General features: G+C 35.8%; 1 protein-coding gene across 1 annotated transcript in view; it reads right to left on the bottom strand.

The window, feature by feature from the left end:
- Positions 1–15,548, bottom strand: part of LOC140152218 (uncharacterized) — a 41,452-nt gene extending 25,904 nt beyond the window's left edge. Inside the window, exons 1-17 of the mRNA XM_072174518.1 lie at positions 15,392–15,548; positions 13,414–13,534; positions 12,792–12,884; positions 11,807–11,870; positions 11,603–11,673; positions 11,206–11,259; positions 10,650–10,713; positions 10,442–10,512; positions 10,045–10,117; positions 8,600–8,682; positions 8,254–8,314; positions 7,688–7,773; positions 7,162–7,207; positions 6,689–6,771; positions 1,605–1,769; positions 629–787; positions 134–200 (exon numbers count right to left, since the gene is read on the bottom strand). Coding sequence (XP_072030619.1) covers positions 134–200; positions 629–787; positions 1,605–1,769; positions 6,689–6,771; positions 7,162–7,207; positions 7,688–7,773; positions 8,254–8,314; positions 8,600–8,682; positions 10,045–10,117; positions 10,442–10,512; positions 10,650–10,713; positions 11,206–11,259; positions 11,603–11,673; positions 11,807–11,870; positions 12,792–12,884; positions 13,414–13,462 — 1,289 coding nt within the window. The 5' untranslated portion in view covers positions 13,463–13,534; positions 15,392–15,548. The remainder of the gene's footprint in view (positions 1–133; positions 201–628; positions 788–1,604; positions 1,770–6,688; positions 6,772–7,161; positions 7,208–7,687; positions 7,774–8,253; positions 8,315–8,599; positions 8,683–10,044; positions 10,118–10,441; positions 10,513–10,649; positions 10,714–11,205; positions 11,260–11,602; positions 11,674–11,806; positions 11,871–12,791; positions 12,885–13,413; positions 13,535–15,391) is intronic.
- Positions 15,549–20,668: the final 5,120 nt, after the last annotated feature.

Genomic DNA, 20,668 nt, shown 5'->3' with positions numbered 1-20,668 from the left:
ATTATAACAAAAATAAATATAGATATAAAAGATCTTTAAATTGTTAAATAAAAGAACACGGAAACCACAACAAAACCGAACTAAAAATAAACCGTTTTATGTTACATTTGACAAGTGGCTCTTGTATACTTACAAACAAACACAATCCTGACAGTCGCTTGGACGGCTATCTCCTGGAGCACACTGTCCTTCTGTTTCTTCTGTACCTCATTAAAAAACAGGTGGATGAGAGTAAGCATCGAAGTTGCGTGCAATGAAGTTTTTTTTGTTTTGTTTTTCATTTTTTACAATACAAAACGTACAACTTCGTTGATAACATAATTTCCTTGCTCATAAAAGCTTGTCGTGTCGACGAAACTGCAGTCTACTTTGCCATTTTGGTCAAAGAATTCAGAGTATAAGGTTTTGTACCCAAGTAACTCAAGACAATCCAAATGATCAATATATCAAAGTGAGCGCATGTATGCATTAAACATAGCAAGAATGAACTGTGTCCCATAACTATGGGGTGTTTGAGATCTTAACGTTACAGTATAACCCAAACCTAAACTAGTATAAGTACAAAGGATAAAATATTATCCTAAAAGTTTAAATGTCACTAAAAGTGTATCCCAATTGTTCAACTCACCATCACAGTCTACTTTGTTGCCCCTTTCAAAGAATTCAGCGTAGCAACCACCACAGTAGTTAGGTCTACATCTTGCGTTAGGGTATGCTGGACAGTTGGCCTCATCACATGGGTTAACAAAGCATTGGACAAGACCTTCAGGACATTCTGAGGAGTCACCTGGATTATTATTAAAACACTATTATCATTAGATTCCTTGTTGAAACCTCGAAAATGTTTATCTGGTATAAGCCTGAAGATTTTTGAATGAACAAAGTATATTCCAGTAAATACATAATGTGCAATTTTGTCAAACAAACGTTTCACCAGGAGCGTAGCAAGTGCCTCGGGGTCCATGGACAAGGAGTAATGCGTGCCCTTTTACCAGCTCTTATCAGCCCTTATTTCATTTTCGCTTTTGCTCGGCCCCCTGGACTTCGTACGGACTGTCCGCTCGCTTGCTACGTCCTTGACGGGAAATACAGTGAACCAAATCACTTGTGAACAACCCATCAGCCTGGATGGCAAAAGTACAATATTTTGGATTTGTCAAAAAATAATCTTATGATCTACAATCCTACTTATGCATCTGTTTAAAGCTAATTTCCCACTTGCCTTGTGTTAGAATGTCTCATCTAGGTTACAACAGTTATAATAAAATATCATGCTTTTATTTTGTGGTACAATTTCAGGTACAAATTCAGCACCCGGGCGCAAATTTCTTGGTGAGCTAAGAAAGGGTCATGAAACGAATAAATAACATTTAGGCTTAAATGGTCAAAGTATGGTCTAAATTGGAACAACTTCGCGCCTAAATTTGCTAAAATGGTCAAATATGAGATTAATTTCGTCAAAATCACATGCACACAATCGTTTATTTTCTCTCCAATTTTGCTCTTATTTGTTCCTTTTTTGTTGTTGTTGGGGGTGCACCCCCTGCATAAAAAGGGCTGTATATGCTACTGAATTTAGAATATATGTCCAAAATAGAATGTACCTTCACCGGCGTCACATCTCTTTTGACAATCTTCTTGGGTTTCAAAGTTATTTTGATTTCCTCCACAACCTCCATATTGAAATTGGGCACACGTTCCTTCCTGATAACCCCAACGGTTAACTATAGCATCGCATGGTCCAATCTCTAAGGGTTGTTGACAAATACCTGTTTAAGGGCGTACTACACCCATATATTGGTTTGATTGGTCTAAAAAAATATTTTTTCATATATAGCTAGGCGATATATGCACGAATCATGTGAAATAAAAAAATATGAAAAACATCGTGAAAGAGTGTCCTTTTCACCCATTTGTCTTAAAGTTGGCTGGTTGGTAAGGACGCTATACGATCCACGTAGTCTTCTTCACAACCGGGTTCTGCCGTTTCTAACATTCATCGATATTCACATACAGTACGTATTAGACTCGCTACCGGTCCAAAATACGACCTGCCTACTAGGGCTGACACGTCAATTTGTATTACCAATAGGAAATACACAGGTCAGACATTTGAGAATAATTCTTTAAGATTTGGTAAAAAAGTTGGTAGCCGCCTCATTTAATATGCTACCTAATCAAAAATTTTGTTGAAATAAAATTAAGGATCGAATGCGTTTTAGTGTCAAAAAGGCAAAATTACCGTCAAACTTTCGCCGAATTCTGCACCTTGCGAAGCCCTCAGGCGGGTGCACAGTTAAATCGGGAATAAAAATATCCGACCTTTGCGATCAAAAACAACAAATTACAACATTGGACCATGTTTGGACATACTGTAGGCAAAAAACACTATTGCCAAATAATATAGAATAGAACATTTGACATCAACTTGACAAACTAATGAAGAAAATGTGCTCCATAAACATTAAGTAAGTGCGCAAAACAATTCCTATTCAAATGCGTGTATAAAACTGAACAGGGCCGGACGGCTACAAGACTACCGCAGAAGTTCAAAGTTCTCGTGTTGCCAGATTCAAACATGAGCATGTATGCCTAGCACCTTCTCTTGGTAAAATCCATGACAAAATCAAGAAATGTATGTTGTGCCTCTTCCCTCCCCGTGAAGTGGCGTCATGGGGGGTCATGGGCGTAGCTAGGAATTTTTAAGGGGGGTGGCAAAGGAGTGAAAGGGGAAACCCTCATTCAAGGGGGAATTTGTGACGAAACAAAATAGGCTCAAAAGTACAAAAAGACCCTAATGAAATTCTTCAGGGCGACCGCATCCAAGGGGGGGGGGCGGACTTCCCACAGGGGGTGGGGGTAGCTTCCCCCCATTGCCCCCTTATGTATGGGCCTACGGCACTGGACGTGTGAGAAATTTGCTCAATTCCGCAATTTAAGACATTTTAACAATTCCGCAATTTTAGACATTTTAAATGGTAGGCCCTAATAAAGTAAGTAGAGAACGTGAACATATTAAATAATAGTAGACCTATTATACCCCGGGTATATTAATACTTGGCTTTTGCAATAATATACTCGCCTACGTGCCAAAACTTGCGGCTTGCCCCTTCTCGGCCTGCTGCCTAAAACTGAATACCGGCTGCCATGTAGGTGTAGGGGGATAATGTTTTGGTATGTCGATAGAGGGTTGGCATGTCAAAGTGGGGAGGGCAAAGCTTTGTTGGCATGGGGAAAGCAATTCACCGCCCCAGATGGCGAGTTGCGATAATATAAACTGAATCATCGGTGTAAAGCACGAGTATAGGCCTACAATTCCGCAATTTAATAATTAGGCGTACATAACACGGAAAAATAAAAGTTAGCCCGGGGTCATAACACTACTAAAATATTCAATAAGCATGATAAGGGGCTCACTGGGGGATTTCCAAATGGTGTAGGCCTACAAACTGAAATTTCTTACCTCTTGCATTCCCCTTCCCTTCCCCGGCCATAATCGCCTTTGTTGGCCCTGTTTGTTGTTATAGTATTAGTGGTTTATTAGCCAAACACCGAGTACTAAAGACAAAATCTCATCCCGAGAAAAAAATCATCAGACATTTTACACGAATCTGATTACTAGCTAAGCCTATGATAGGCCACCTACATCAATTGGCCTACTGCTGATAGGATCCTATGTGCCAAATATTACATTTCAAAAATACCAAATGACAATTTAAAAATGACTTACCGGGGTATCCTTCACTTTTAGACATTATAATTAATTTTAATTTTTCACACTTTGCTGGGATTACTGGATAGGCCTTTAAAATTGTATAGATGGGAATGTCTAAATGCGAGCGTAGGGCCTACGTAGCGTGCCGGATAACATGCAGGAAATTTCATATCAAAACGTTTTAGCTGTGAGAGACCCTTTGCACACTGCGACTTATTACTTCTTTCCAACACTGCTTATAGGGATCACAAGGTCAAACCCAATCTCTGTGTATGGCTCTATGCATTCTCAGATTACCATCCTTAACCTTTGGTGAAATCTCAGCATACCAACCGTGTCACTGCACGCACTGTATACAGATTGCGGAGAGACCAATATACCTGGTTCATGCAGAGGTGATGGGGGTTTTGCTTCAGAAGTTCATATACTCCTTTTATAGTTTTTTCGCTATAAGCGAGTGAGATACTTGGCAAATCAGATTCTTTATTAGATGAGAAGCTTGGAAACATCCCAAGCTTCAATTGGATAAAAGGAAGCAGGTATACAAATGGTGCCACGACGTTGTAACGTTTTGAGATAAATGGTCAAAATACATAGAAAAGCAGTAGAAAAGCTGAAAAACGCGGATCTCAGGCACAGATCGGAGCATTTGTAATACATAGGCGATGGTGAATAAAAATTATTTGCGAGTAAACAATATCCTCTACATTGTTTTCGATGCGATTTTAAATTGCAGGACATTCTCATGATTGTTTTGGTATGAAGAAGCATGATATACGACTAATAATGTCAAAGTTGTGGGGTTAGTAATACAAATGTTTTGAGAAAATGTCTGAATTTTGTTGATGTCAGTGGACGGTTGTTAATGGAATGAAATAAGAAAATGATCAATGACGCTAGGGTACCCTAACGTTTTGATATGTTCATGATTTTTACTGCGTAATACTGTAGGCATAGGCCTACCCGTGACGTGACTTCCAACGTGCGTGTTATTCAAAAATCAGTCGTGTCCCATTTAATGTGCACCAAATATCGCTTTCCCCCCTTCGATCTGCCCAATTTTCCCAAATTCCTTTCCCCGGCCCGTCTTGGCTTGTCCATTTTTTTTTTTTCATACTCCATGGCTCCGTATTGGGATTGCCCCATACGCCAGAATAGCTTAAAAATACCTAAATATATACATGCATAAAACACGGCAACTGGTTATAACCAGCCCGGAGACAGCTCGTTATATATAAAAAGTAATTATAACGCACGGGTGATGTCAAAATTCGCGTGTCAAAATTCGGATACCGTGGCGAGTGCAGAATTCTATGGAATATATTTGCTTTTTTTTTGCCTTGGATAGCGACAATGATAGGTAAGACACAAAAATATGAACCCACTTAAAATATTATATCACTGTATCAATTTTGGAGTTCCTAGTTGAAATGGATTAGAAAATAACGACAAAATAGTTACCAAAATTAGCAAATCTAAGCTTACGAGTCTTATTGAATATGGTGGGTATAGGTGACGAGAAATGCAATTTTTTTTTTTTTTTTCTGTAGTATGGTTGTGGTAACCTGTTACCTATGGCTTAAGTAAGTTTCAGTGAAATAATGTCGCTAGTTACAAATACAAAATATAGCTCAACATTGAAAATAGAAGCATTTTAACCAGTTCGTTTTTGATAGATGTGGAGCTCTGAAAATCACCAAGTTCATGAAGCCATCAGGAACCACTTATTCCCATTTTACATATCAACATTATTTCTCTAATGCGTTGGCAACACGTATCCAAAATTTTAACGAAATCCGTTGATAGCAAGCTTTCCAAAATGAAGTGAATTTAAAGCATGAGTGATGTACCTCCTTTTGGCTTCTATCTTCAAAAGCATGTAAGCTACATTCATACCGATGCCACCAATATAACGAGAAGATTTGCCCTTCATTTTGCATACCACTTTGTCCATTTTTTTTTCTCATTTCTTCACAAAATGCAAAAAAACGCAAAAAAAATGCAATGGGTGTAGTACCCCCTTAAAAGACCAAGAACATAGTGGAAATTCCAACAAGCAATTAATATATATAAAAAAACCTGGATATACATGGTGTATGGGGTGTGGCGGAAAGGAGATTCACACAACAGAGATATATTTTAGAAAGTTACATCTGACATCCCTCAAATATGATTATACCTACGCACCCCACACATATAGCTAGGGTACAAGATTGGTACCGAGGCTACATTGGTTCCTTTCCCAACAAGCACAGAAATGTTTTTAACACGTTATAAACAGGTTACAAATAACAAACATGCTTTGGTTTTGGTAAAAACATTTTTAATAATATTAAAAAGTCGGGTTGTATAAAGGTCATGAATACATTTTAAAAACGTTTATATGAACAAAAACACTACAACAACATTTTTAAAATGTTGCCAAAATGTTATTGCAAAATATAATTTGCCAAACATTTTGCAAATATTTTTGCAACAGTTAATCACATTATGTTGGAATGTTTTGCATAAAGTTTTCAAAAATATTTTCTTAAGTTATTAAAACGTTTTATACCCTTTATATGACCCGACATTTAACGTTTTCATTAAAACATTTTGTGTTTGATGAGTTGCTAACTTGCAAGCACATCCTTTGTGTATCTGAATATCAATTTTGTAGCAAAAATAAAACTTTTTTGCCAAATTCTTACAATAAATAGCGAAATACTGTAAGGGAGTTTGTTTCCATGTATGTTTGTACATTGAAAGGCTCCGCCATCAATTTAGGTCCAAATGTCGCCAAATTCATACGGAAGATCGACGAAAATACCACGGGAATAGTTTACAAAGGCTTGTATATTATTGCTGTATCAGACAAAGCAACACATTGATTATATCCAGTTAAATAAAACCCTTAGCTGATCATCCAGTAAAATGATGGCAACGATACTTGACTCGTTTTACCCATTACCACTAAGTTATTTTTTGCTTCACCTGTGTTTCCTCCACCTATATCTGGAAAATCAGGTACACAGTCAGAAATAGTATCCCATTTACATCTGCCACTTGCATCGCATCTTTATGACAAAGAGAAAAAAATCAACAATAATAAAACAGAATATTTCACGTTGTTATAACGTATAATTCTTACTTTTGTCTACTTTCTTTTATATTACAAAATATTGTTCCTAACAATTTCACACGGTAGTTCATTACACTCTAAGAAATAAAGGTTCTAAAAGGGATAAATCTTTTTGTCCTCTCAGGAGAACCCTCCTTCTTGAACCTCTAAAAAAGGATCTTTAATTTTGGAGAACCCTTAAAGGTTCTCTAAAGAACCGAATTTTGGGGCCATTTTTGTTGTTTTTGGAACCATTTTTTGGTTCTTTAGGAACCTCTAAGGGTTCTCCGAGAGGACAACTTTAGAGAACCTTTTAGAACCTTTATTTCTTAGAGTGTATACTTACTTGCATGCGAAGCAGTTGCCTGGAGCTGAACCAATTGCTGGGCATCCTGAAGCCGAATAAAGGGAAAGTTACATCAAATTAAACTTCATATTAACGGCAAAAGCAAAATTAACATATAGATTTAAATACAGAAGCGCAGATATTCTTATAGATATTCTATCAAAAAACTTTAAACACGTTTTCCATCCATATTCTCCCAAGTCTATTAACGTTTCTCCACCCCATTGTCTCGTCAGTCTATTAACGTTTCTCCATCCCATTGTCTCGTCAGTCTATTTAAATGTTGCAATCAAATGATATCTTGCAGGTTTATTATTCCAAGATAAGGATTTCTTTTGGAGAAGATGGAACTGCCCACAGGGTGGCGCCCCTACCCCTTGCCCCCCCCCCCCACCACCGTCGCTACGTCATTGACAGTAGCAAAACGTTTTGTGGTTGCGAATCTTATAAGTAAATCTTATTTTTGAAAAATCGTTTTTTCCCATTATCCCTAATCAAGTTATACTTTTGAGCTCTTTTGCTTCACCTGTCATTCCTCCGCCGCCAATATCATGAATATCAGGTACACAGCCAGAAATAAAATCCCATTTACATCTGCCACTTGCATCGCATCTTTATGACAAAGAGAAAGCAAATCAACAATTGGTATCAAACACAGCATCATGACATAAAGTGGCTGTACTTTCCTGCCCCTATCCTATATGTGACCGTACAGCACGAATGAGCCGTAAATGTCCTCAATTGTATTCTGAGTTACAGTGTAAAATGGGCATGAAGGTCGTATTCATAGGTACCTCAATTTGGTGCTACGTGTACCTCATTTAATGAGATACACGTAGCACCAAATTGAAATACCTATGAATATGACCTTCATGCCCATTTTACAATTTAACTCAGAATACAATTGAGGACATTTACGGCTCATTCGTGCTGTACGGTCACATATTATTATATCAATCAATGTCATATTGTACGATTTGATTTGTACATGTTGTGATAATGTGTAATTCTGATTTTGTTTTTAGGTAAGGTCTGCTTGTTTTTGTTTTTGTTTTTTATATGTGTTTTTGAAAATAAATTCACTCTACTTACGCGCATTCGACGCAGTCGCCTAGAGCTGGAACAGAAGGATCACTTGCTTGGCATTGTACTTCTAAATTTAAAAAAAAAAATGCGTGTTAGCATCAAAAGCACAATGTATTTTAGTTTGGTTGAACATTTTTTATGATAGTGGCACTGTGGGGCACTGTCTGCCCCTTAGTATTCATGCACAAGTACCCACAACAACGTACACTGAAATATCAATGTCAAAGTTATGGACTTAGGATTACTGAAACTAGTTCGATATACTTCAGGGTAAATATCAATGTCATAGGTATAATTTTGATTATTTGATTGCAAGCTATTGCAGGCGATTTGAAATAACGACTTATCTTACCTATGCCAGCTTCAAGTTGACAAAGCAAAGGACTTCTGGCCCATTCACATTCCCCACCTGTGCAGGGTTCACAGCTTTCATTTCTAAAACAATGAAAAGTTAAGTTCAATTTCACTTCAATAACATTCAACCTTTGACACCTTGAACCAGTGCATGGTTTGAGCACCCCACCCAAAAGCCTAAATTAAACATTAACTTTTGTTCATATATTAAAGAATGTCGAACACAAATGAAATGGAAAGGTCTTTCATTAAATATATCTATTATCTCATCTAAGTGCGATGTCTAACTTTAGTTCTGACCTAAAGTGAAGAGCTATGTCTATAACCCTTTGAGTTTACTTTAACAACAGAAAAGTACAATTTTTTTGCACAGGAGTTGAATAATTGTCTAGCATTTTTACATGTTAAAATAAGAATACACAGAACCCCGTGTGACAATTTGACTAAATTGACTAACGTACCGTTCCACTTACTGACTAACGTACCGTTCCACTTAATATTAGAGTTTCTCATTTCCGTGAATCAAGAATTGTGATTATACAATACAACTGAAACACGTTATAGCATTAAAGCTATACGATATAAACGATTTCGGTCAAGTTTTCATTTTGTATTATTCTTCCCCAAAAATTATGAAGTCATATTCATATTAATAAAAACTGTCATGAAGGTTTCCTGTCCATTCAATACTGCGGTAAAAAATGAAAACCCGTCTCTATCTTGGCCGCTTACTGTGGAGATCTATGGAGGATTTTACGTCGTTATCTTGACTAATTTAAATAAGTGTAAGTTTATACATGTGCAAACATTATGCTAAAAAATCAGAAAACAACCATAACTAAATAATTCATTAATATAAGGACGAAGTCTAACTGTTCTAAACCACAGTGAAGAGCTTTTATTTATTAATTTTCACAACAGAAAAGTGCAAAGAGTGTAATTTTGTTTTGGCACAGGAGTTAAGTAATTGTCTAATTAAAATATTTCAACCTTTACACGAACCACGTTTTGGGGTTTTTTTTTCATTTTGTATGAGCTGATATAGACGAATCCAACGAGCCAAGTGATGGTCAGAATTCATTCGGCCATTACTGGGTCCCCGGTCCACCAAATTGGTGTTGTGACTGCCCAATTGGATGGATTAAAGCCGCTTAAAAATCGATGTTATATTATATTGTGTTGTAAACTTTCATCGTTCTATTGTCTACGTGTAACACGGGTGATGGAATGGAGTTTAAAATTCCCGCCAAGGTCGCATCATTTCACATTTCAGGTGGTATAGACCCAGCGGGGACCCAGCTATGGTTGCCATTGAGATGTGGGAATGCGTGATATTGGATTCGTCTATATACATAAAAGACTGTGTGGTTAAGAATTGCTCCCAAAAAGAAGTTATATCAACTGTAATTACAAAAGTGAATAAATTACGTTGCAGCAACTTACAAGCAAACACAGACTGAGCATGTTGGATGAATTTCATCTGCTTCTTGACATGACCTATCCATTGGCACATCATCTTAAATTAAAAAGAAATAAAAATCAATCAATCAATCAATCGATCAATGTTGGTATTTATATGCTGGCGAAGTTACGTAATAAATCGGAGTAACTACAATAGCAATAGGTTCCAACAATTTTGAATATATCGCGCAGCACTACAAGCAGGTTGCAATCATCACCTGTGTACGTCTGCAATCATAGATTAAATACAATACCGGTCTTTTCAAAGATGCTACCGCGTGAACGTACCAGTGCAGCGCGATATATTCAAATATTGTTTGAAGCTATTGCTATGGTAGTTTTATGGACCACTTAATTGATTCGTGAAGTAACTAATTACCTTGACATTGATTAGTATTTCTGAACCATTGGCATTCTTCTCCTGTGCCACACTCGCCACAATCATTATTCCTACAAAATAATGAAATTGGTTTATTATATATATACTTTTTTATGGCGTACTGTTTACAAACATAATTTCCGTACTCACGAATAGGTTACAAAAAACGTTCACAATAATTATAAGCTAATAAAATGAAACAACTTACAAGCAAACACACGTCGGGCATGTGGCCGGTTTTGTGTCCAACATTTGACATGTCCGAACATCACCTGTAAAGACATGAACAAAATAAGTTATACATTAATCAATTTCTGTATAGACATGAACAAAATAGTTGGTACAATTTACAGTATGTGAAATATGTATCAATTTGTGTTTGACATCTTTTTTTTGTCAAAATTAAACATTAATAACTTTGGATATTACATGGTTTTTTGATTCCAGAGGGGCGTAAGTTAATAACAGAAACAGCAATTACAATAAAAACAATTCAATAATTGATCCAAAGTTCCCCCGCAAGTTCCACTACCTCCTTTCAACATCTGCGCGGTATACCAATTTCTCTCCATTCAATTCAATGGTCGGAGGTTGGCCAAATTACACATTTTCTGAACCCTTATGATTAGAGAAATATTTTGGTATGAGTTTTAATCAGGAAAACTTTGTTATCGTTTTTGTGGTATCATGTTTCTCCTCTTGTTTACTATTTAATTTTATTTTGCAATTACCATGATTACCAAAATGGGTTGATTTTAACTCACCGTCTGGGGGAAATTGATCTCGACCTCCACCTCCAACTCCACCTCCATCCCCACCTTCAATGAATGAAAGGTGCATAACACTTTTATCAACACGACTGTTGAATTTGTATCCAACCAAAACTTAAGTATGTGGTGTTTATATTAATACAACATAATACGATAATTTCAGTGCTTCAACGTACCCCTACAATCACTCACTCACTCACTCACTCATTAAAGGACTTTGGCATATTTTAAAGGCCATTTTGTACCGTTCAATTATCCGGAGACCGAACGGAACCGAGACTGTGGAACAGTCTAGACCTAGCGGTTATTGTACTCAAATATTGAGACAAATAAAGCTGATACGCAGGAGGAATTATGGACCACTTAATTGATTCATGAAGTAACTAATTACCTTGACATTGATTAGTATTTCTGAACCATTGGCATTCTTCTCCTGTTGCACAATCGCCACAATCATTATTCCTACAAAATAATGAAATCAGTTTATTTATACTTTCTTATGGCGTACTGTTTACAAACATAATTTACGCAGTCACGAATAGGCTACAAAAAACCGTTCACAATAATTATAAGCTAATAAAATGAAACAACTTACAAGCAAACACACGTCGCGCATGTGGCCGGTGTTGTGTCCAACATTTGACATGTCTGAACATCTCCTGTATAGACATGGACAAAATATAGTTGATACAATTTACTGTGAAATATTTTGCAATTGCAATTTGGCATTGCTGCAGGGTTCACATTTTTTTTTACATAGGCGTTTTATGTTTTTTATGTATCAATTTGTGTTTGACAACTTTTTTCAAAATGAAACATTAATAACTTTTTTTAATATGGATATTACATGGATTTTTTCAAGGCTTGATTCCAGAGGGGCATAAGTTAATAACAGAAACAGCAATTACATCAAAAACAATATAATAATTTTACAACACAGTTCCGGATCCCAAGTTCCACTACCTCCTTTCAACATCTACGAGGTATACCAATTTCTCTCCATTCAATTCAATGGTCGGAGGTTGGCCAAACTACACATTTTCTGAACCCTTATGATTAGAGAAATATTTTGGTATGAGTTTTAATCAGGACAACTTTGTTTTCGTTTTTGTGGTATAATGTTTCTCCTCTTGTTTACTATTTTATTTTGCAATTACCATGATTACCAAAAAGGGTTGATTGACAATTTCATCAAAACAGTTAATTTTACAACACAGTTCCGGATCCCAAGTTCCACTGCCTCTTCTCAACATTTACTTGGTATAAAATGTCTCTCCATTTAATTCGTATTTAAACTATACATTTTTGATAATAATCAGCGACGAAAAACCTTTTAACTGGCAAAACCATCTAACCTGACGTTATAATATTCTTTGTATTTTTTGGCTGTTTTTAATTTTTATAACTCATTTTTATATGGGTGTGTGTCACAGTATGTATGCGGGGTGTGCGTGTTTAAAGAAAACCCACATTTTAATCAGGGCAACTTTGTTATCGTATTTGTGGTATTAATGTGTTTCTCCATATTGTGTACTATTTTATTTTGTAATTAATACTGGAAAAGGTTGATTTTAACTCACTGTCTGGGGGACCTCCACCTCCACCTCCACCTCCACCTCCACCTCCATCACCACCTCCACCTCCACCTCCACGTCCCGGCTGTGCATGGACACCTATTGAAAAATAATCATTGGTTCACAAATCATTTATTTACGTTTTTCTGCTGACAGTTTCGCCAGAAACCTTCTGGCTTTCTCAAATCATATTTGATCAAGAAATGTGCCGTTTCTCAATACCGTTATGCTCAAATACTTTAGATGAATCAGATCAATTACAAGTGATAATATAAAATTTATAGTAATAATTTTAACCACAGCGAGTTTAGAAAACATTTTTCAATGTTATTCATCATCAGCAGCAGCAACAGCAGCTTCAGTATCATCATTAACCTTCGGAGCAGGCGACCACAAGATTTCTTTATGTATAGCGATCTTTGGCAAGCGTGTATATCTGTTCTTGCTCGCATGCTTTTATCATATTCTAGCACATGTACATTGATTGAAAGGTTCGTTACACTTTTATCAACACGACTGTTGAATTGTTATCTTACCAAAACTCAATTATGTTGTAATAATTTCAGTAATATGATGAAATAATGTAATATATAGCCTAATAAATACAATATAATCACGGCTACCATACCTAAAAGAAGTGTTGCACAAAACAGGAGTAAATACGTCCTTATCATCATTGCAGATGCAGCAGCAAAACCGCGTTGAAATCTTATGCCACTAAGATCTTTCGGTGGGTTGTTTTATTCTGTCTGTTAAGATAATTTAGTATTTGAAAAAAATCCTTCAGCTTCCATTTGTTGTAAATGTTACTACTTCAAGTTATAAGAACTCCAATTATTTATTTAGAATAATTGCTACCACCTCGAGAGTTTATGGTTAGGATTATGGTTGTGGTTGGCGACAACTGTTCTAAAATTGAATTTGGTTAAAATGGAAACATACCAATTTGAGGACATAAAATAACCTATAATTAATTGCAACATATACCATTTTGGTTTTATGTTATAGTAACATATTTAAAAGTTCATGAGATTGGAACGTGTGAATTTAGGCAAGGTATAAAACAGTAGTTAAAAATAGTCAATGCTCATTGTTGAAAAGACATTATACCAACTTATTCCTTTAGTCACACGGATATAAAGAGAAAAGTAAAGTTTTCCTATTTAAAGGTAACAGTTTTTAACAGTGTTTATCCCGTTGGCTTAGGGTAATAAATGTTCAAGGTCATCCTGGGGAATTGTTTCAGAATGTCCCAAGTTTTTTTTTTTTTAATATGTCCAATTATTCGTCTTATCGTATAATAAATATCGAAGAAAAAATTACTGATATCTTTATCCCATTGGATATGTATAGTACAAAATAATTATGTTGAATGTCTTCATAGGGTTGGGTTGCTAAGTATTGCCCTGAAAGGGACACATTTGCAGATTAAAGTGACGTGTCATGTGTAGATTAAATTAACATTGCCTAGTTTTTTATGAGCAGAGAAATAAATTCTGAAACAATTTCCCTATGATTACCTTGAACCTTTATAGGCTATTGTAGATATTCCAAATCATTTTTTATCCTGGTAACTACGGAAATATAAGTTATATGTCTGCCACAATTGGAGCATTTTTCTATATTTGACCTCAAAATAAAATATTAGCCACAAATTTTATGTGTTCTACTGAGAAGATAAGTTAAACCTTTACACCAAATTACACCAATATGGTTTCAGTTATAATTTGTTCTATGTCAAATCAACATATCAATTTGTCTGGATTAACAAAGATAACAGTTAAATCACAACAATACAATTGTTGATTCATGTTATTGCACATGTTGCATGGGAGCAATCTGGCGGCATTTCCCTCGCTTTATAAAACGAACATCTTGTCTTCAGATCGCAAAACACTAATATACTGATAGAATACATGAAGTTAATCGAGAAGACCTTCTCTAATAGAAAACACCAGTGTCGTTTTTTTTCAGATTATTTCTAGCCTACACTGCAAAAAACACACCAGAAAACAATCTGGCGGCAAAGAAAACTGTTGCGTAAAATCTAGACTGTAACAGCGTATGTGACTTAAAGGGGCATTTCGTGATCCACAGCCTCATCCCCCCACTTTTCTCAAAAAAAGTTGAGATTTTTATATCACAGGAAACCTCTGGCTACATAATGTTTATGTACAAAATATTTCTTGCAGATTAATTCGTTTAGCTAAGATATCGTGAAATTTGAATTTCGTTCTGGTGCACCAGAACGAAATTACAACGCATTGTCTATGGAGCAGTGTAATACACATAATCATGCATAACTCGTGAACGCAAAATCGGAATCAACTGAAATTTTGGGAATAGGTTTTTTTCGTGGATATCTAATGAAAAATGACATAAATAGAGGATGCTAGGATCACGAAATACTCCTTTAATACCATAGGACACATCCATGAATGATTGAGTGTAGGAGTGTAGATATTGTTACATGAAGTTAAATATTTATACAGAACAGTTGTTACTCATGTTTACGATAAATTCGACAACTGCCACTGGTAATGTATATAAACTTAATTGGAAAACAAATATCTGCAGTGTACGTTTCAAATACAGTGTATACTTACTGAAATACCATAAATTTATATCCAAAATAGTCAGAGAAAACAAGAAGTCAGTATTTTACCAAATCTAGTCCGTGTCCATTACCATGTGTACCACTTGTATTGAATGCCAGTATGCGTCACTTTTTAACACAGAAGTTATTTGTCATGCATTGATAATAACAAATAACAAAATACGTATTTTGATTTTTCAGGTCACCAGTTACAGTGAGTGTAGCACACCCTTTGATGACAAAACGTCTAATTCAATAAGTGCACGCAATGACATGTAACTTTAACTTGGAGACCAATTCTGATTTACCCATAACCAAATGTACACACAACGTGTAAAGTGTCCAAGTCGAAAATCATAAAACGAAGTTGGAATTAAGATAAACGTCAGTATTGTTCACTTTGATTAATTGTTCGTATCTTTAAAATAATTTAAAATCTTTAGTTTGTTTTTGGTTTTACTATATTTAAAAACATTTAATTTATGTTTACTTTTGTTTTGCCAAGTTGCCAAGTTGCCAAAGTGACGTTAGTGTTATTGGTCACGGCGCAATTAAGCGTGTCCCTCTCTGTTGTTAGTTGTTGTTTTTTAAAAAAAAACAAAAAAAGTTGATGTTATGCTTGCTCGAGTCTTTCAAAAGGTGAAGGTTGAAATTGCAAACTACTGACACTCCAGTTAATAATGGAGTTCTGTGGGTGGAATATATACTATATCAACAATATTGTCACCTCACCTCAGTTTTATGAAAAAGAAAATATAAAATATCCCATTTTGGGGCAACTATGACATAAGGGGCTTCTATCACAACTATCAGTAACAGAAACTTTAACAATAAAGCCATTAAATTAGTGTTCTCGGAAACAGAACCCGTATTGCTGTCATTACTGTATATGTAATTGAAGCAGAAGATAGGATTAATGAGATCTGTAACTTGACAACTACATTATGATAAAAACAAAAAGTTCAGTGATTTATAGTGCGCTACGCACAGGCACAACGCCTAGACGTTACGTTGATCCAGAAACCTCAGCACACTTTATAGGTTGTCGCTGACCACTACGGCCCCACAACATTCCACAAACGATTTAACAACAATTCAGGAACTTTGCTGCTTCAAGAGCGCACACCATAGACATTCCACAAATAACCTTCGCAATTAGGATCAGCTCCCCGAGTTTCGTACGGGTTACAACAAGACAATTAGCAGTAAGTTCCTTGTCCAGTGGAATTTCAAGCTAGCTCAATTTTTCCACGAGAGCGTACTAGGCACCGCCAGGTTTCGAACCCGCGACCTCTCGCACCATAGTCGAACGCCTTATCGACTGAGCTAACTTGACTGCCATGGTATACGCCTACGAGTACAGAACCAACAATTTACTATCAATAAAACGGCCATTCAACCCTTCTTTCACGAATGAAGATGGGCTAAACACGGTCAAGGCAATGCTTTATGACAACATTTATCATGTGCCGCCAATTAATTTATTATTGCAGCAAAATTCATTGCATGATATATCAATCCAGGGTTGTCTCCAAACACTACATCTGGTGAAGTTATTGGTATAAGTAATGATATTTTGAAGTTAATTAGCGCACTTCGTACAGGACCTTACAAAAACACATTTAGTGGCTGTTACAGCGAAAGCAATATTACAAGGGGTTTAGAGACCAAACATTAACCAATGGTAAAGAAACTAATATTGTCATATGAAAATGAAATGAAAATGACCACCTTTTTGTGATTTTATATATAATAAAATCTTTGGTAACTTAATTATCTTTAAAATGCACAATGGCTATGCGTAAGAAGTTTTTGCAGTTTCACGGTACTTCATAAACGCTATTTTATATCAGTAGTGGATGTCTTTTGCATTTGTAATGTACACAGGCGGCGTCATTAGACATATTTTGATATTCAATGCGAATATCCACATAGATTAATAGCAACAATTGTCAACGTTGATATCAGCAGTAGATGTACCTATACGGTATATACTTCATCAATGCCGATATCAGCAGTAGATGTAGCTACTTCATCAACGCCGATATCAGCAGTAGATGCGGCTACTTCATCAACGCCGATATCAGCAGTAGACATGTAGCCACTTTATCAACGTCACTTCAGCAGCGAATGTATAGGTCTGTATCAACGTTGATATCAGCAGTAAATGTAGAGCTACTTGATCAACGTCGATACCAACAGCATATATTTACTTGATCAACGTTGACATGTCAGAAAGTTAATTTGATACCCGATATCATCAGTAGCAGGTTACGTTTGAAAATAAACGCAAGGATTAGTATTTTATATTATGGGAATTTCTTCATTTATTTCGATCATAGAGGCAAAGCGTTGCCTTCATCAACGTATGTATACGTATCAGGTACTTATCAAACTTAAACCCTGAATCACCTCAACTTTATAACATGACAATGGGGAATTTATAAGACACATATAAAATTTAGTTGCAAGAGATTAGGGTCAAACGCAAAATTTTTTAAAATATAGAAACATTTTCATTGCATCTACTTTGATGATTAATACAATGGGTTCAACTTATAATGCCAGTGATGGCACTCCTTGTAATCATCGGAACACAATTCACATGTCTAATGGCCAAGAGGCCTCGGAGTGGCTTCATTCAGATATAGATACGCTTATAGCTACAGGGTGTATCAAAATGATTGGTACCGGGCTATGTGACATTTTCAAAAATATATCAAAAATACAAAATTGCTAATTAATATAGTTTTTGTACTATAAATAGAAAGGGGCATATGTTAACTTGTTGATCTATTAATCTGAAGTTGATAGGTTGATGCATCTGGGAGCTATTGTCATTTAAACGAAGATCGACGTAATCATGGTTTGACTTACACAACACAAGATGAATAGGTTCACTGCTTGAACCATTTATTCATACATACTATTCAATATCTCGCCTCAGTATACGTAACATAAAATTGCTTTACACATGCTTTTAGAAAGATAGTTCCTGAAGTCCCTGCCTTACGACTCTGGCAGTGTGAGGTGAAGCCCTATCTTGAAAGAACTTAACACCTGGGATGGGTCCATTCTGTAACTGCCCATATCAAATTTTGAAGCATTGCAAGTTATACAGGGTTCAAAAGAAATAACTCCCCCCCTAAAATTACAAAACATTTATTTGCATAACTTGACATACATTTGGTTGATTTGAAAAATTCAAAAAGCTGTGAATAGAGGAATCGTTTTGCAACCCTCCCAAAGTTGTTTCATTTGCAAAAACAATATTTTTGGTCAAAAATAATCACATTTTCAAAAATGATGCTTTCAAAAAAGTTGCACTTTACGACATTATGTGCAAAACGTTCTCGATATTAATGTGAAGGTTGATTTAATTCTTGGTTTTTGCTTTCAGCTTTCTGTCTCTGATCCTTCATGCACACATGCAACCATCATTCAGTGCAAAACAAAGATTTGTTGAACTTAATTTTGACGTAAAATTAGATTTTCTTTGAAGTTTTTAATCAGCAGATGCTTGAAAATGATAAAATCACTAGGAAGGAGAAATGCGCTTTCCGTGCATACATTTGACCAAAAAAGTGAAAATTTACCTGTATTGGGTCGGTTGAAGCATCTTGCATTTTGATTTAAAATGATGGCTTTCTTGGAAAACTTAGGTGTAACACTCATGATGTGGCCACAAGAGATTGGCTGCATGCAGTTAATTGGCTGGATGCTGACTTCCAATCTCCAATCTCTGTTGGCCATTCTTTGTCATGTACGCCTTTATTCAAGACAGCCGTTGCTATAGATCTATGCAACTGTTTCAGTCTGCCATTTGCAAGTAAATTTTTCATCTCTTCTAGCCAACGAAAGAAATAAGCATCACACTACAAACCTTATTTCTACTCCTATAGTGATTTTACCATTTTTGAAACACTGACTGAAACCCCATTCATGTCAAAATTTATGTCAATGAATCATTGTTTTATACTGAAAGATGATTGCATGGGTGACTGAGTAATCGGATACATAAAATTTAAGAAAATAAACTAACAATTAAATCAATCAAAACATTGATCACGTTGATATCGAGAACTTTTTTTGTACATTACATGTATAGGATGTTGAAAAGTGCAACTTTTTCTGAAAGCATTATTTTTGGAAAATGTGATAATTTTTGACCAACAAAAATGATTTTCAGAAAAGAAGAAAATTGGGAGGGTAGCAAAAAGATTCCTCTATTCACATGTTTTTAAATTTTTCAAATCAACCAAATGTATGTCAAGTTATGCAAAGAAATGTTTTGTAATTTTAGGGGGGGAGTTATTTCTTGTGAACCCTTTAGTATGTTTGCATGGGATACGCCTTGCTCTTAGAAACTGTCTCCTAAATCTTCTCTGCACTTCTCCATAGCTTCGTGTCGATCAGTAATTCTTAGCTATGAATGCACACTGAAGTGTGGAATACTGTGGAGCGATTCCAATAACTTTGACCAGGTCTATACTAACCTACACTGTCTACAGTCTATAGCCTTTCGGCCACACCATCTACTTAGTAATCTCAATAATACAATTTAAATTACCGCCCTGGATGGTGTTGATACACAAACTTCTTTCACCCCATCTAAATTATTAAAGTCAATAATATTACTCTCAAGCAATAAATATTGATTATAAAACATTTATATATATTATGAATGAAGAAATAGACAAGGAAAATATTAAACGTTTCCATGATTTTCAACATATCATCCTCACAAGGGATTTGCAGTAAAATAGAGCTTTGAAAATGGTGCGCTACTGATCCAGCGTTACGATGAAAAGTGTAAACACACCTACTTTCCTTTAGAATCATGTAACTTCTGAATAGAATGTGCTATCTTTATGATCTAAAATTCTTAGAGAAGATAAAACTACTATAATTACAAATATTTAAACAATTAACCCCAAACTGGCACAAAAAATAGTTAAAAAAATCGGCAACAAATGAGAAGTCTTCGGTACCAATCATTTTGATACACCCTGTACCTTCTTCATTCCTACAATCGCTATTGTATGTGGCTTGAGCAACTCGGCATTTATCTACATGGTAGTGCGTCTTAAAAGAATGCACACTATCACCAATTGGTATTTGCTTAATATACCCATAGCTGACATCATTGTGGGTGTGATACCTTCAGCGATTACCATGACTTCTTTTTTCTCATCACCAGTTAACCACCACATTGGTCTACCAGGTGGGTTGGCGTGTTACATCGCCTATATCATTCCCTATACAGGATACTTGACATCTGTCGGCA

This window comes from Amphiura filiformis, chromosome 5 (genome assembly GCF_039555335.1).
Source record: "Amphiura filiformis chromosome 5, Afil_fr2py, whole genome shotgun sequence".
NCBI lineage: Eukaryota > Metazoa > Echinodermata > Ophiuroidea > Amphilepidida > Amphiuridae > Amphiura > Amphiura filiformis.
Note: the sequence above shows the minus strand (reverse complement) of the source record. Positions and strands in the feature narration are given on the sequence as shown.